General features: G+C 42.5%; 1 protein-coding gene across 1 annotated transcript in view; it reads right to left on the reverse strand.

The window, feature by feature from the left end:
- pla2g4ab (phospholipase A2, group IVAb (cytosolic, calcium-dependent)) overlaps positions 1-15,259 on the reverse strand; it is a 50,693-nt gene extending 35,434 nt beyond the window's left edge. Inside the window, exons 1-6 of the mRNA XM_029708065.1 lie at positions 14,688-15,259; positions 13,027-13,176; positions 8,048-8,129; positions 5,099-5,247; positions 4,861-4,977; positions 4,434-4,471 (exon numbers count right to left, since the gene is read on the reverse strand). Coding sequence (XP_029563925.1) covers positions 4,434-4,471; positions 4,861-4,977; positions 5,099-5,247; positions 8,048-8,129; positions 13,027-13,059 — 419 coding nt within the window. The 5' untranslated portion in view covers positions 13,060-13,176; positions 14,688-15,259. The remainder of the gene's footprint in view (positions 1-4,433; positions 4,472-4,860; positions 4,978-5,098; positions 5,248-8,047; positions 8,130-13,026; positions 13,177-14,687) is intronic.
- Positions 15,260-17,165: the final 1,906 nt, after the last annotated feature.

Here is a 17,165-nt window from a genome sequence, read left to right on the forward strand (position 1 = left end):
CATGTATTGATCACATCTTTACTAACGCTGCAGATATTTGCTTTAAAGCAGTATCCAAATCCATAGGATGCAGTGATCACAATATAATAGCCATATCTAGGAAAACCAAAGTTCCAAAGGCTGGGCGTAATATTGTGTATAAGAGGACATATAATACGTTTTCAAATCAAATCAAATCAAAGTTTATTTGCCACGTGCGCCGAATACAACAGGTGTAGACCTTACAGTGAAATGCTTACTTACAGGCTCTAACCAATGGTGCAGAAAAAAAGTATGTGTGTGTGTGTGTGTGTGTGTGTGTAAGTAAAGAAATAAAACAACAGTAAAAAGACATTTGAAAATAACAGTAGCAAGGCTACATACAGACACCGGTTAGTCAGGCTTATTGAGGTAGTATGTACATGTAAATATGGTTAAAGTGACTATGCATATATGATGAACAGAGAGAAGCAGAAGCGTAAAAAGAGGGGTTGGCGGGTGGTGGGACACAATACAGATAGCCCGGTTAGCTAATGTGCGGGAGCACTGGTTGGTCGGGCCAATTTAGGTACTATGTAAATGAATGCATAGTTAAGGTGACTATGCATATAAGATAAACAGAAAGTAGCAGCAGCGTAAAAGAGGGGTGGGGGGGCACACAATGCAAATAGTCTGGGTAACCATTTGGTTACCTATTCAGGAGTCTTATGGCTTGGGGGTAAAAACTGTTGAGAAGCCTTTTTGTCCTAGACTTGGCACTCCGGTACCGATTGCCATGCAGTAGTAGAGAGAACAGTCTATGACTGGGGTGGCTGGGGTCTTTGACAATTTTTAGGACCTTCCTCTGACACCGCCTGGTGTAGAGATCCTGGGTGGCAGGCAGCTTTGCCCCAGTGATGTACTGGGCTGTACGCACTACCCTCTGAAGTGCCTTGCGGTCGGAGGCCGAGCAATTGCCGTACCAGGCAGTGATGCAACCAGTCAGGATGCTCTCGATGTTGCAGCTGTAGAACCTTTTGAGGATATCAGGACCCCTGCCAAATCTTTTTAGTTTCCAGGGGGGGAATAGGCTTTGACGTGCCCTCTTCACGACTGTCTGGGTGTGTTTGGACCATTCTAGTTTGTTGGTGATGTGGACACCAAGGAACTTGAAGCTCTCAACCTGCTCCACCACAGGCCCGTCGATGAGAATGGGGATGTGCTCGGTGCTCCTTTTCCTGTAGTCCACAATCATCTCCTTAGTCTTGGTTACATTGAGGGATAGGTTGTTATTCTGGCACCACCCGGCCAGGTCTCTGACCTCCTCCCTGTAGGCTGTCTCGTCATTGTCGGTGATCAGGCCTACCACTGTTGTGTCATCAGCAAACTTAATGATGGTGTTGTGGTGTGTAATGACGAGCAACCAGACGCTGCACTTGACGCATTTATGAAACTACTTATTCCTGTTACTAATAAGCCTGCACCCATTAAGAAAATGACTGTAAAAACTGTTAAATCCCCTTGGATTGATGAGGAATTTAAAATGTGTATGGTTATAAAATGTGTATGGTTGAGAGGGATGAGGCATGAGGTATGGCAATTAAGGCCAACTGATTGGCAAATGTACTGAAAATTAAGAAATCATGTAACTAAACTAAATAAAAATAAACTACACTATGAAACAAAGATAAATTATATAAAGAATGACAGTAAAAAGCCTTTGGGGCACCTGATATGAAATTTTGTGGAAAAAAGACAACTCGGCTCCTTCATTTATTGAATCAGATGGCTCATTCATCACAAAGCCCACTGATATTGCCAACTACTTTAATGACTTTTTAATGGTGAGATAAGCAAACTTAGGGATGACATGCCAGCAATACACGCTTACACTACAAATCAAAGTATATCTGACCAAATTATGAAAGACAAGAATTGTACTTTTGAATTCCGTAAAGTCAGTGTGGAAGAGGTGAAATAAGTATTGTTGTCTATCAACAATGACAAGCCACCAGGGTCTGCCAATCTGGATGGAAAATTACTGAGGAAACTTGCAGACGATATTGCCACTCCTATTTGCCACATCTTCAATTTAAGTCTACTAGAAAGTGTGTGCCCTCAGGCCTGGAGGGAAGCAAAAGTCATTCCGCTACCCAAGAATAGTAAAGCCCCCTTTAGGCTCAAATAGCCGACCAATCAGCCTGTTACCAACCCTTAGTAAATTTCTGGAAAAAAATTGTGTTTGACCAGATACAACACTATTTCACAGTAAACAAATTGACAACAGAATTTCAGCATGCTTATAGGTGCTTGGCTGAGAGAAATTGATGATACAATGATTGTGGGGGCTGTCTTGTTAGACTTCAGTGCAGCTTTTTACATTATCGATCATAGTCTGCTGCTGGAAAAACATATCTGTTATGGCTTTACACCCCCTGCTATAATGTGGATAAAGAGATACTTGTCTAACAGATCACAGAGTGTGTTCTTTAATGGAAGCCTCTCAAATATAATCCAGATAAAATCTGGAATTCCCCAGGGTAGCTGTTTAGGCCCCTTGCTTTTTAAAATGTTTACTAACAACATGACACTGACTTTGAATAAAGCCAGAGTGTCTATGTATGCGGATGACTCAACACTATACATGTCAGCTACTACAGCGACTGAAATGACAGCAACACTCAACAAAGAGCTGCACTTAGTTTCAGAGTGGGTGGCAAGGAATAAGTTAGCCCTAAATAGTTCTAAAACTAAAAGCATTGTATTTGGATCAAAACACTCACTAAACGTTAAACCTCAACTAAATCTTGTAATAAATAATGTGGAAATTGAGCAAGTTGAAATGACTAAACTGCTTGGAGTAACCCTAGATTGTAAACTGTCATGGTCAAAACTATTGATGCAGTAATAGCTAAGATGGGGAGAAGTTTGTCTACAATAAAGCGATTCTCCGCCTTCTTAACAACACTATCAACAAGGCAGGTCCTACAGGCCCTAGTTTTGTCGCACCTTGACTACTGTTCAGTCGTGTGGTCAGGTGCCACAAAAAAGGACTTAGGAAAATTGTAATTGGTTCAGAACAGGACAGCACGGCTGGCCCTTGGATGTGCACAGAGAGCTAATATTAATAATATGCATGTCAATCTCTCCAGGCTGAAAGTGGATGAGAGATTGACTTCATCACTACTTTTATTTATGAGAGGTATTGACATGTTGAATGCACCGAGCTGTCTGTCTAAACTACTGGCACGCAGCTTGGACACCCATTCATACCCCACAAGACATGCCACAAGAGGTCTCTTCACAGTCCCCAAGTCCAGAACAGACTATGGGAGTCACAACATAGAGCCATGACTACATGGAACTCTAATCCACGTCAAGTAACTGACACAAGCAGTAAAATTAGATTTAAAAAAGAGATAATAAAACACCTTATGGAACAGCGGTGACTGTGAAGCAACACAAACATTGGCACAGACACACACACACGCACGCACGCACGCACACACACACACACACACACACACACACACACACACACGGATTTAGTACTGTAGATATGTGGTAGTGGTGGAGTAGGGGCCTGAGGGCACACAGTGTGTTGTGAAATCTGTGAATGTGTTGTAATGTTTTTAGAATTGTATAAACTGCCTTAATTTTGCTGGACCCCAGGAAGAGTAGCTGCTGCTTTGGCAGCATCCATAATTAATACAAATACAGTTGTGTAATTACATATCAACAACAGCTTTAAAACATCAAATATTTTCCCATATGGAAACAGACATGTAGTAGACCTCTTGGTCAGCCATAATGATTGATTTTATGTACTGTAGGTTACTATGTACGCATGACTGTAAGTCACTTTGAATAAAAGCCTCGCTCCAAGATGGTCTGGTCTGAGACAGACCTCCTGAAACAAACCCAGCCAAGACCTCTGACGTCCTACCTCCAAAACATGCCAAACATATCCTCCCCTTCATCTGAAGCAACAGCCCTTTGTGATGCAACAGTACAGTAAATCCAAGCCATGTGTTTACTGAAAACAGTTACAGTCTTTAAAAGTAGAAAGAAATGTACTTATCATTCTGGTGTGGGTTAAATAGCTTGATGTGAATTCCTGTGTTTTGTTTAACCTGAGTATAAAGTATTGTTCCACCCAGTGCTACAGTTTGAAGGGTTATTATCTGGCTGTGTGCTTATTTTTTTTACATGGAGAGAGAGCGAGATGCCAATAAAGCAATTTGACTTTGAGAGAGGCCTTCAGGTGAACCAGAGAAGCCACAGTGTTTAAGATAGCATCTGTAAACCAGACAGGCTTCCTGACAGACAGACAGACAGACAGACAGACAGACAGACAGACAGACAGACAGACAGACAGACAGACAGACAGACAGACATGAGGAGAGGAGAGGAGAGGAGAGGAGAGGAGAGGAGAGGAGAGGAGAGGAGAGGAGAATTAATGAAAGTGTACCTACCAGACCTCCAGGGCCATCTCTAAGTACACATTGGTTGCCTGTAAAAACAACACAAAGACGCTGTGGTTATTGTAGAAGAGAAAACATTGATTAATATGTCAACTGCAAAACACCCTGGGATAGAATACAACATCCACAAGCAGAGGGAGGAGGGATGAGAGGAGGAGGGTGATGAGAGGAGAGAAGGGGGAGAGATGCAGGTGGGTAGGCTACAGTAAGGAAGAGGGGGAGTGAAGAGATAGAGGGAAACAAAGAAAAAAGAGGGATATTCAGGAAGAGAAAAAAGATGAGAAAGAGAGGAAAAACTCTCATAGATAAGTCATCACTCAACAGACAACTACAGTCTGGTGAGAGTGAATGTATTTCAGACACACTTTCTGCTGTAGGTTAATGTAGTTACTACAGACATAAAATATAGAGAGCTTACTTTGCCGATAAGAAAAGGCACCGTTTCCGTCTGACCAGTTTTCAACATTTTAGAGATGTTGTACGACGCAGTCCCAAGTTTCTCATCCATCACGTAGTTGGCATCCATTAATGTTATCTGATTGAGTAGTAAAGCACCAACAAACAAGCTTCAGGTAACCATTGTACTGTAGTGGACTGGGCCTGACATAAAATGAGTTACATTTGACTGTTTTGATTTTACTAGACTTTTTGTTCACCTCTAGAAAGTTCTCCTGGTTTGGGTCTAGTATGAAGTCAAAGGTTTCGTTCCATTCAGGGTTGATGTCGTTGTCTATGTGGCGCGTTCGTTTCCTGCTCTCGGGGGAAGTTGGGATGAACAGCTCCACATAGGGGTCAGGAGTGTCCACTGCAGACAGAAACACACAAATGTATGTGTTACATACAGTTCATGAGAAATGGACTACAGGAAACGGAGGGCCAAGCACGCCCCCATCCACATAGACAGGGCTGTAGCGGACAGGTCGAGAGCTTCAAGTTCCTCAGTGTCCACATCACTAAGGAATTGTCATGGTCCACACACACAAACCCAGTCATGAAGAGGGCACGACAATGCTTCTTCACCCTCAGGTCCAGAAAAGATTTGGCATGGACCCTCAGATCCTCAAAAAGTTCTACAGCTGCACCTTGAGAGCCTCTTGACTGGCTGCATCACCCCTTGGTATGGCAACTGCTTGGCATCTGACTGCAAGGCACTACAGAGGGTAGTGCGTATGGCCCAGTACAGCACTGGGTCCAAACTCCCTGCTATCCAGGACCTCTATACCAGGCGGTGTCAGAGGAAGGGCCTAAAAATTGTCAAAGACTCCAGCCACCCAAGTCATAGACTGTTCTCTCTGCTACCACACAGTAAGCGGTACCAATGTACCAAGTCTGGAGTCAACAGGGCCCTGACACACTTCTAAGACTGCTAAACAGTTAGTTAAATAGTTTATTAATAGCTACCCGGACTATCTACATTGACACTTTTTGCACTAACTCTTTTGACTCATCACATACACTGCTGCTACTGTCCTGTTGCCGAGTCACTTTATCTCTACCTATATTTACACATCTACCTCAATTACCTCGTACCCCTGCACATCAACTCAGTCCTGGTACCCCATGTATATTTATTTTTTATTTAACCTTTATTTAACTCAGCAAGTCAGTTAAGAACACACACTTATTTACAATGATGGCCTACCCCGGCCAAACCCGGACGACGCTGGGCCAATTTTGCACCGCCCTATGGGACTCCCAATCACGGCCGAATGCGATACAGCCTAGATTTGATCCAGGGACTGTAGTGGCACCTCTTGCACTGAGATGCAGTGCCTCAGACCGCTGTGCCACTCGTGAGCAACGGTCTATAGGCAATAGAGGTCGACTGATTATGATTTTTCAACGCCGATACCGTTACCGATTATTGGAGGCCCCAAAAAAGCCGATACCGATTAATCGGCCCATTTTTTTGCCATGAATTTGTAATAATGACAATTACAATAACACTGAATGAACACTTATTTTAACTTAATATAATACATAAATAAAATCAATTTAGCCTCAAATAAATAATGAAACATGTTCAATTTGGTTTAAATAATGCAAAAACAAAGTGTTGGAGAAGAAAGTAAAAGTGCAATATGTGCCATGAAAGAAAGCTAACGTTTAAGTTCCTTGCTCAGAACATGGGAACATATGAAAGCTGGTGGTTCCTTTTAACATGAGTCTTCAATATTCCCAGGTAAGAAGTTTTAGGTTGTAGTTATTATAGGAATTATAGGACTATTTCTCTCTATACGATTTGTATTTCATATACCTTTGACTATTGGATGTTCTTATAGGCACTTAGTATTGCCAGTGTAACAGTATAGCTTCCGTCCCTCTCCTCGCTCCTACCTGGGCTCGAACCAGGAACACATCGACAACAGCCACCCTGCAGAGCAAGGGGAACAACTACTCCAAGTCTCAGAGCGAGTGACGTTTGAAATGCTATTAGCGCGCACCCCGCTAACTAGCTAGCCATTTCACATCGGTTACACCAGCCTAGTCTTGGGAGTTGATAGGCTTGAAGTCATAAACAGCGCAATGCATTGCGAAGAGCTGCTGGCAAAATGCACGAAAGTGCTGTTTGAATGAATGCTTACGAGCCTGCTGGTGCCTACCACCGCTCAGTCAGACTGCTCTATCAAATCATAGACTTAATTATAATATAATAAACACACAGAAATACGAGCCTTAGGTCATTAATATGGTTGAATCCGGAAACTATCATCTCGAAAACAAAACGTTTTTTTCTTTCAGTGAAATACGGAACCGGTCTGTATTTTATCTAACGTGTGGCATCCCTAAGTCTAATATTCCTGTTACATTACACAACCTTCAATGGTATGTCATAATTACGTAAAATTCTGGCAAATTAGTTCGCAACGAGCCAGGTGGCCCAAACTGTTGCATATAACCTGACTCTGCGTGCAATGAACGCAAGAGCAGTGACACAATTTCATGTTAGCAGGCAATATTAACTAAATATGCAGGTTTAAAAATATATACTTGTGTATTGATTTTAAAGAAAGGCATTGATGCTTATGGTTAGGCACATTGGTGCAACGACAGGCCGTCATTGAAAATAAGAATGTGTTCTTAATCTGACTTGCCTAGTTAAATAAAGGTGTAAAAATATTTATTTTTTAAAATAGAAAATCGGCAAATCAGTGGCCAAAAATACCGATTACCGATTGTTATGAAAACGTGAAATCGGCCCTAATTAATCGGCCATTCCGATTAATCGGTCGACCTCTAATAGGCAAGTTATCATTACTCATTACGTATTTATTCCTTGATTAGTTATTTTTCTCTGCATTGTTGGGAAGAGCCCATAAGTAAGCATTTCAGTGACAGTTTACACCTGTTGTTTAGATTGATTTGATTTACATACAAGTTAATTGAGTGTTAGAAACATACATATCAACAAATAGATGACACTATAGTGTTATGACTTTAATAATATCGCTATTACTTGGCAGCCTTCCATTTCACGACACAACATTAATTCTTAGTTTTTACAGAAATGACAACTCCCTGTGGTGTGTTTTTATGTTGGAGAATTTGTGATTGTTAACGTGTGAACTAGGAGCATGTAGAATAACAAGTGTTGCCAGACTCACACAGGTCACCCAGGGCTCCCTTGGTGACATTCTCAGCTCGTACCACCGTCACTCTGAACTTGTGAGAGAACTGCTGCTCCACCTGCACAGAAATACAACACATCACATAACAGACAGTCTGTGAGCCAGGACACACTCCTCACACAAACACAAATCTATCACACTTGAACTCCAACATAGAACTACTTAGGTACAGTGAGTACAATTTCAACTGTGATTTGTGTCCAAACCTGGGCTGAAGATGATAACCTGTGTCTCGTGAGTCCTATCCTTCTATTACTGTTTTTATTTCACCTTTATTTCACCTTTATTTAACCAGGTAGGCCAGTTAAGAACAAGTTGTCATTTACAACGGCGACCTGGCTAAGATAAAGCATAGTAGTGCGACAAAAACAACAACACAGAGTTACACATAAACAACGTACAGTCAAAAACACAAAAGAAAAGAAAAATAGAAAGATCGATGTACAGTGTGAGCAAATGTAGAAGAGTAGGGAGGTAAGGCAATAAATAGGTCATAGAGGCGAAAATAATTACAATTTAGCTTTAATACTGGAGTAATATATGTGCAGATGATTATGTGCAAGTAGAGATACTGGGGTGCAAAAGAGCAAGAGGGTAAGTAATAATATGGGGATGAGGTATTCGGGTGTGCTATTTACAGATTGGCTGTGTACAGGTACAGTGAAAGACGATCAGATCCCATACTCTTACTATGGGGCAGACAACTGTAGTTTTGTTGCTTTCTTGTTGTTTTAGGTAATTTGTAAACATAAGGTCTGATGATGTTATTTGTCTAATCACCATTCCCCTGGAAGTGAATCTGCAGATCTGCTAGTCTCCACTACAGCATAACAGTGATGAGTGAGGCTTTGCAGCAGGCATCGACTTTCAATAGGAACTGAGCAGCCAATGGGGCTACAGTGGAATATCTCCATGTCAAGACAACAGGGTACATTTGTAGTGGGGTAATATTTGATATGTGTATATTATATTTACCTCACATGCGACCAGTGATAAGAATAAGACTATGCAATTAGCCTATTAAAATGTTTACCTGACTCCTTAAAGATAATTAAAATATGCAAGAGACTATTCCCCCTCAGGAGACAGAAAAGATTTGGCATGGGACCCCAGATCCTCCAAATGTTCTACAGCTGCACCATGGAGAGCATCCTGACTGGTTGCATCACTGCCTGGTATGGCAACTGCTTGGCATCTGACCATAAGGTGCTACAGAGGGTAGTGCATGCAGCCCAGTACATCACTGCCATCCAGGACCTCTATACTAGGCGGTGTCAGAGAAAGGCCCCAAAAAATTGTCAAACACTCCAGCCACCCCAGTCATAGACTGTTCTCTCTGCTGCGGTACGGCAAGCCTAGGTCCAAAAGGCTCCTTAACTGCTTCTAGCCATAAGACTAATGAACAATTAATCAAATGGCTACCCGGACCAATTGCATTTTTTAACGCTGCTGCTACTCGCTGACCCCATGTACATATTACCTCAATTACCTCGACTAAATTGTACCCCACACATTGACTCTGTACCGGTACCCCGTATATAGCCTCGTTGTTATTATATTGTGTAACTTTTTTTTACTTTAGTTTATTTAGTAAATATTTTCTTGACTCTTGTTTATCTTAAAACTGCATTGTTGGTTAAGGGCTTGTAAGTAAGTGTTTCACAGTAAGGTCTACACCTGTTTTATTCGGCACATGTGACAAATTACATTTTATTTGAATTAGTTGAGTTACAGTAATAGGCAACCAAGAAATGTCTGAGAATGTAATTCTAAATAGTCTATTTAATTACTTTGTCAAATGAAGGATACATTATACAAGGAATAAACTTAAGTTACAAATCATTAACAAGCATTACAAGACATTATTCTAAGCATGATCAGAGAGGGAGAGTGAGAGAGAAGTCATGACCTGAAAGGCCATGCCCCAAGAGACCCTGGGGTGGAGAGAGAAGTAATGACCTGAAAGGCCATGCCCCAAGAGACCCTGGGGTGGAGAGAGGTCATGACCTGAAAGGCCATGCCCCAAGAGACCCTGGGGTGGAGAGAGAAGTAATGACCTGAAAGGCCATGCCCCAAGTCCCTGGGGTGGAGAGAGAAGTAATGACCTGAAAGGCCATGCCCCAAGAGTCCCTGGGGTGGAGAGAGAAGTAATGACCTGAAAGGCCATGCCCCAAGAGTCCCTGGGGTGGAGAGAGAAGTAATGACCTGAAAGGCCATGCCCCAAGAGACCCTGGGGTGGAGAGAGGTCATGACCTGAAAGGCCATGCCCCAAGAGTCCCTGGGGTGGAGAGAAGTCATGACCTGAAAGGCCATGCCCCAAGAGACCCTGGGGTGGAGAGAGAAGTCATGACCTGAAAGGCCATGCCCCAAGAGACCCTGGGGTGGAGAGAGGTCATGACCTGAAAGGCCATGCCCCAAGAGTCCCTGGGGTGGAGAGAAGTCATGACCTGAAAGGCCATGCCCCAAGAGTCCCTGGGGTGGAGAGAAGTCATGACCTGAAAGGCCATGCCCCAAGAGTCCCTGGGGTGGAGAGAAGTCATGACCTGAAAGGCCATGCCCCAAGAGACCCTGGGGTGGAGAGAGAAGTCATGACCTGAAAGGCCATGCCCCAAGAGTCCCTGGGGTGGAGAGAGAAGTCATGACCTGAAAGGCCATGCCCCAAGAGACCCTGGGGTGGAGAGAGGTCATGACCTGAAAGGCCATGCCCCAAGAGACCCTGGGGTGGAGAGAGGTCATGACCTGAAAGGCCATGCCCCAAGAGACCCTGGGGTGGAGAGAGGTCATGACCTGAAAGGCCATGCCCCAAGAGACCCTGGGGTGGAGAGAGAAGTCATGACCTGAAAGGCCATGCCCCAAGAGACCCTGGGGTGGAGAGAGGTCATGACCTGAAAGGCCATGCCCCGAGAGACCCTGGGGTGGAGAGAGGTCATGACCTGAAAGGCCATGCCCCAAGAGACCCTGGGGTGGAGAGAGGTCATGACCTGAAAGGCCATGCCCCAAGAGACCCTGGGGTGGAGAGAGGTCATGACCTGAAAGGCCATGCCCCAAGAGACCCTGGGGTGGAGAGAAGTCATGACCTGAAAGGCCATGCCCCAAGAGACCCTGGGGTGGAGAGAGAAGTCATGACCTGAAAGGCCATGCCCCAAGAGACCCTGGGGTGGAGAGAGAAGTCATGACCTGAAAGGCCATGCCCCAAGAGACCCTGGGGTGGAGAGAGAAGTCATGACCTGAAAGGCCATGCCCCAAGAGACCCTGGGGTGGAGAGAGAAGTCATGACCTGAAAGGCCATGCCCCAAGAGACCCTGGGGTGGAGAGAGAAATAAACAGTGTAGGTATCTAACCAGTGCAGGTCAGGAACAAAAAAGAGAAAGAGGCTATTAATCTAAGACCCTTTATAACATCTGATCATGTGTAGATAAAGAATTGTTGACCAATACCATGTTGAGTTAACTGTTGAGTTAACTTCCAATCAGATGTCAAAGCTACAAGACGTAAAGACAACTGAACCTCTGCTACCCAGAGGTGTGACAAGATGGGGCTGGTGAGATAACACATAGAATGTTGAATACCAAAGACAACAGAAAGGAAATCCTTGCATACAGTTGATCTGAGTCACTTCGGGGGCTAGGCCACCCTACACCTTCTTTATCCTATCATGATGAACACTAGGCCTACCCCTAGCCCTGACAGCTGTACTGAGAAGACAGCTGTAATGAGAAGAGAGCTGTAGTGAGAAGAGAGCTGTAAAGAGAAGACAGATGTAGTGAGAAGAGAGCTGTAGTGAGAAGACAGCTGTAGTGAGAAGACAGATGTAGTGTGAAGAGAGCTGTAGTGAGAAGAGAGCTGTAGTGAGAAGAGAGCTGTAGTGAGAAGAGAGCTGTAGTGAGAAGAGAGCTGTAAAGAGAAGAGAGCTGTAGAGAGAAGACAGATGTAGTGAGAAGAGAGCTGTAGTGAGAAGACAGCTGTACTGAGAAGACAGCTGTAGTGAGAATAGAGCTGTAGTGAGAAGAGAGCTGTACTGAGAAGACAGCTGTACTGAGAAGACAGCTGTACTGAGAAGACAGCTGTAGTGAGAAGAGAGCTGTACTGAGAAGACAGCTGTAAAGAGAAGACAGCTGTAGTGAGAAGAGAGCTGTAGTGAGAAGAGAGCTGTAGTGAGAAGAGAGCTGTAAAGAGAAGACAGCTGTACTGAGAAGACAGATGTACTGTGAAGAGAGCTGTAGTGAGAAGACAGCTGTACTGAGAAGACAGCTGTAGTGAGAATAGAGCTGTAGTGAGAAGAGAGCTGTACTGAGAAGACAGCTGTACTGAGAAGACAGCTGTAAAGAGAAGACAGCTGTAGTAAGAAGACAGATGTAGTGTGAAGATAGCTGTAGTGAGAAGAGAGAGAGCTGTAGTGAGAGCAGAGCTGTAGTGAGAAGACAGCTGTAGTGTTTCTTTTTTATTTTATTTAACTTGGCAAGTCAATTGAGAACAAATTCTTAATTACAATGACGGCCTACACCGGCCAAACCCAGACAACGCTGGGCCAATTGTGCGCCGCCCTATGGGACTCACAATCATGGCCGGTTGTGATACAGTCTGGATTCGAACCAGGGTGTCTGTAGTGACGCCTCAAGCTCTGAGATGCAGTGCCTTAGACCGCTGCACCACTCAGGAACAAGTGAGAAGAGAATTGTAGTGAGAACAGAGCTGCCCACTAATCTAATGTTGATAGATTGAGACCGAACAAATATAAGGTTTTCTACTGAAGTAATACTGCTTTATCAGAAACACTATGTGGCCAAAGATAGTCTTATCGAGAGTAGTAGGTTCCTTCTTCTGGAACACATGACTCACTGGCCTTAAGGTGAAGTTGTAAGAAGCTGTTTGTTACACTACCAAAATACCAAGTAAATGTATGCAAAACATGCAGTATAGTAAATACCTAAGAATTTGCAAGTAACCGGACTTACGATAATGTACTGGTAGGGGTCTATTGAAGACATGGTTGGCTGGTGGGAGAGTTGGTGTCAGCTACTGTAGGAGGAGAGTCTCTGTCCAGTCTCCAAATGTGTCCTTGAACTTATGAAGATCCTCCAGGAACACTGGGTAGAATCTACAGACTGGGGACACAGAGCATCATAATGGAAGGGATGGTGTGGACAGACAGATATGACATATGGTAACTTGTGGCAGAGTTAGTGAAACAATAGCCTTGCTTGACAGTTGTATACTGTCCTAGTCCAATGACACATTGCTGGTGAGTGAAACTGTTTGAAACAGTGATGATGTAAAATACTAATAACTTGAAATAACTGGTTATCAGCTACTGAAATAACTGGTTATCAGCTACTGTAGTGAGTGTAGGACCAGGGAGAGGGGATGTACTGAAGCCACAAGACTGAGATAGGCCTGTGTGTGTGTGTGTGTGTGTGCGTGCGTGCGTGAGTGTGTGTGAGAGAGATAGAGGCCTATGTGACTCAGCGAAGTGAGAGATGCTACCACAGCCTAATAATGTGTGTGTGTGTGTGTGTGTGTGTGTGTGTGTGTGTATTACAATAGATCACAAGCCCAGTGTGGCTCCACGGCTCCCCTCAGTTGTTCAACAAAGCGTAGCATTTCTGTGAGGAGTTCATGCACGTAGTGTGGTTGTGTGTTCGCAGTGCTGGTCACGTAGTTTCAATGGATGGTCCAAGTTCTGAATGAGCCTATTTGGGCTGTGACGTGGTGACCTGCATGTGTTCCACATTTCTAAACGATCCATCCACAAAGCAATAAGAGCTGAGCGGATTGGACTGGAACACAGACCGCTTGGCCTGACCACTGAGTGGGATTTTGGTTGTTTTGGTACAAGAAAGCTGTGCCAATGTGCTTAACTATCTGGTCTCATCATTAAATTAGTATTAAATTACCATAATGGTTATTCATTCAAAAGTCAATTCAATGACTGAATTGTGATGTTCCTAAACGCAAGGCCATGGACTTAGGCATACCTGTAATCAACAGGCTTAATTGCCATGTTGTAACACTTGTGTTATTACTATGCAATAAGGTATCCTCTGCTCATAGACAATGGCTGGACCCACTGACTGCATCAAATGAATGTAATAACAAAAGCAAAGGGAAAATAATAACATTTTACATGGCAAGACACAGCAATGAAAACAAATTATGCACCAATCCATATAATTCTTAATAACCTACATTTGCCAAATATCTTCAGTGGGATTGATAAATTGATGATGAGTTTCATAATGTCTTTCAAATGAGAGTTCAACATGTGAAAGTGTTTAAAAACGTTTTAAAACTAAAATGTCTTACTTGCTGATTTAGGCTAGTCTATTCTTGTAGAAATTAACGCAATCATTTGAAAATTAGAATAATATATTTCCAGTTCTGATCGAATAATAATCGAATTATATAGTGGTCTAATAAGACTATTTACTGCCGTTGACTTGCCGTTTACGGAAAGACCAAGTTAATGCACTGACTCGACACACCACCGCGCACAGCAAGCTCGAAAAGCGCGGTGTCCAAAGTTAAATAGGCTACACCAACATACAGAACAGGCTTTACGTGTTTGTATTGTAACAAAGATGCAACACTGAGGAATGCCAGTTACTTGTCCACCTACCTTGAGAACAATATCAGCTCATAAATCCTAGGAAATATGTCATCCACGCCTGAAGTATGGCTCCACTGTACACCGTATACGATGAGCCGGAGGAGGTGCTAAACACCGCCTCTCGAAAAACGTACACACCTCGTAGCGGAACTCAACTTTAAGCTTTGGTAATTTGTGGGGAGACTAATCGAAAACTGAAATTTGGCGCATGGGTTGTATCAGAGACATTGTTCGCTACTTATCTGACCTCAAAGACTGCCCATGAGAGTCGAAAGATTTGCAGAAAATCCCTGAGAGAAGTATGATGCAACTTGCGGATGTTTCAATTTTTTCTACTGAGCCATTTACTTTAACTTCGTATTCTTATCTTTTATTATTGTTGCATTGTGCAGAAGGAACCTGCACGTAAGCATTTAGTTGGACGGTGTATACCATGTGTATCCCGTACATACGACTAAAAACATTTGAAATGTGAAATTTTGGTATGCGACGTATGTACGCAATCATTTCTACAAGTACAATCCTACTTCCAGCTTGGTTCTGCCAGCAGCACAAACGATGTCGTAATTTATATGGTAATATAAACCTTCAGATTAAAAGTCCGCATTTCAAAACATTGCATTGTCGATGACTCATACAAAGTATATTACATTTTAGTCAATGTCTTTTTTTATTGTGCTTATAAGTAAATGCAAGAAGGAATTAATGAAAACAATGTCAAATATTTATGAAATTGAATATGATTACATTTTGTTTAAGAACGATATTAATCAAATACAATGTTGACTGGTATGTTCACAATATTGGGTTGTAAAATAACTATTCTTTAAACTGAGGTAAAAGTGGGCTTGACAATAGTCTACTCAGTGGTGTCTCTTCTAACTACTGCCAATTCATTTATTCTGTTCTGCATGCAGCTATGGAACCTTGACCTGTTTAACATGACGTGCTACCTTGCCCAGGACCTGCTATTTCGACTCAATTCAGTTTCAATTCAATTTAAGGGCTTTATTGGAATGGGAAACATATGTTAACATTGCCAAAGCAAGTGAACTAGATAATTAAGAAAAGTGAAATTAACAATAAAAATTTACAGAAAAGACTAAACTCACAAATGTTCCAAAATAATAAAGACTTTACCAATGTCATATTATGTGCAAATAGTTAAAGTACAAAAGGGAAAATAAATAAAAATAAATATGGGTTGTATTTACAATGGTGTTTGTTCTTCACTAGTTGACCTTTTCTTGTGGTAACAGGTCACAAATCTTGCTGCTGTGATGTATTGTTGTATTTCACCCAGTAGATATGGGAGTTTATCAAAATTGGGTTTGTTTTCTTTGTGTATCTGTGTAATCTGAGGGAAATATGTGTCTCTAATATGGTCATACATTTGGCAGGAGGTTAGGAAGTGCAGCTCAGTTTCCATCTCATTTTGTGGGCAGTGTGCACATAGCCTGTCTTCTCTTGAGAGCCAGGTCTGCCTACGGCGGCTTTTATCAATAGCGAATGCTCGCTGAGTCTGTACATAGTCAAAGCTTTCCTTAAGTTTGGGTCAGTCACAGTGGTCAGGTATTCTGCCACTGTGTACTCTCTGTTCAGGGCCAAATAGCATTCTAGTTTGCTCCGTTTTTTGTTAATTCTTTCCAATGTGTCAAGGAATTATCTTTTTGTTTTCTCATGATTTGGTTGGGTCTAATTGTGTTACTGTCCTGGTGTTCTGTGGGGTCTGTTTGTGTTTGTGAACAGAGCCTCTTCTCCAGGTTCATATCTTTGTAGGTGATGGTTTTGTTATAGAAGGTTTGGGAATCGCTTCCTTTTAGGTGGCTGTAGAATTTAACAGCTCTTTTATGGATTTTGATAATTAGCGGGTATTGGCCTGCATACATTATTTGGGGTTTTACGTTGTACACTGATTATATGTTTTGCAGAATTCTGCATGCAGAATAGCCAACAACAAAAAAACTTGCCGAATTCCAAAACGAACAAAAACGTCCCAAACTGTCATTATAATATATACACGAACTCTACCAAACTGTTTTGGCTGGGAAGCCCGCCTTAAGGAGTCACCAGCACTCCGTGTTAAATCAATTGCCCAGCACAAGAGACCAGATTTCAATTCTAGAGATTCTTTTGAGTAATTCCAACAACATATATTAATGTGTAATTAAAAGTGTATTTCTGCAAATATACACAATAACTTTCAACATACCCGTCTTTGTGTATTCTTTCAAGAGAACTGCTGGTATAAATAATTAAATATTAAAAATAAAAGTACCTCAAATTATGCATAATTTTTTCCATAGTGGTTGCACCACAGCGTTGGTTCTGCCATCATCATTTCCTGCTGCTAAGGGAACGGTAATACAGTTTCGGTATGCTCTCTCTGATACCAACCCACTCTTGTATGATCACTGCAAGTAAAGTATCTCCACGCGAGGTCGCGCAAAGACTGGTTGTTTACTGGTTATTTGCTAGTTGATCCTG

The sequence above is a fragment of the Salmo trutta genome, chromosome 22, assembly GCF_901001165.1.
Source record: "Salmo trutta chromosome 22, fSalTru1.1, whole genome shotgun sequence".
NCBI lineage: Eukaryota > Metazoa > Chordata > Actinopteri > Salmoniformes > Salmonidae > Salmo > Salmo trutta.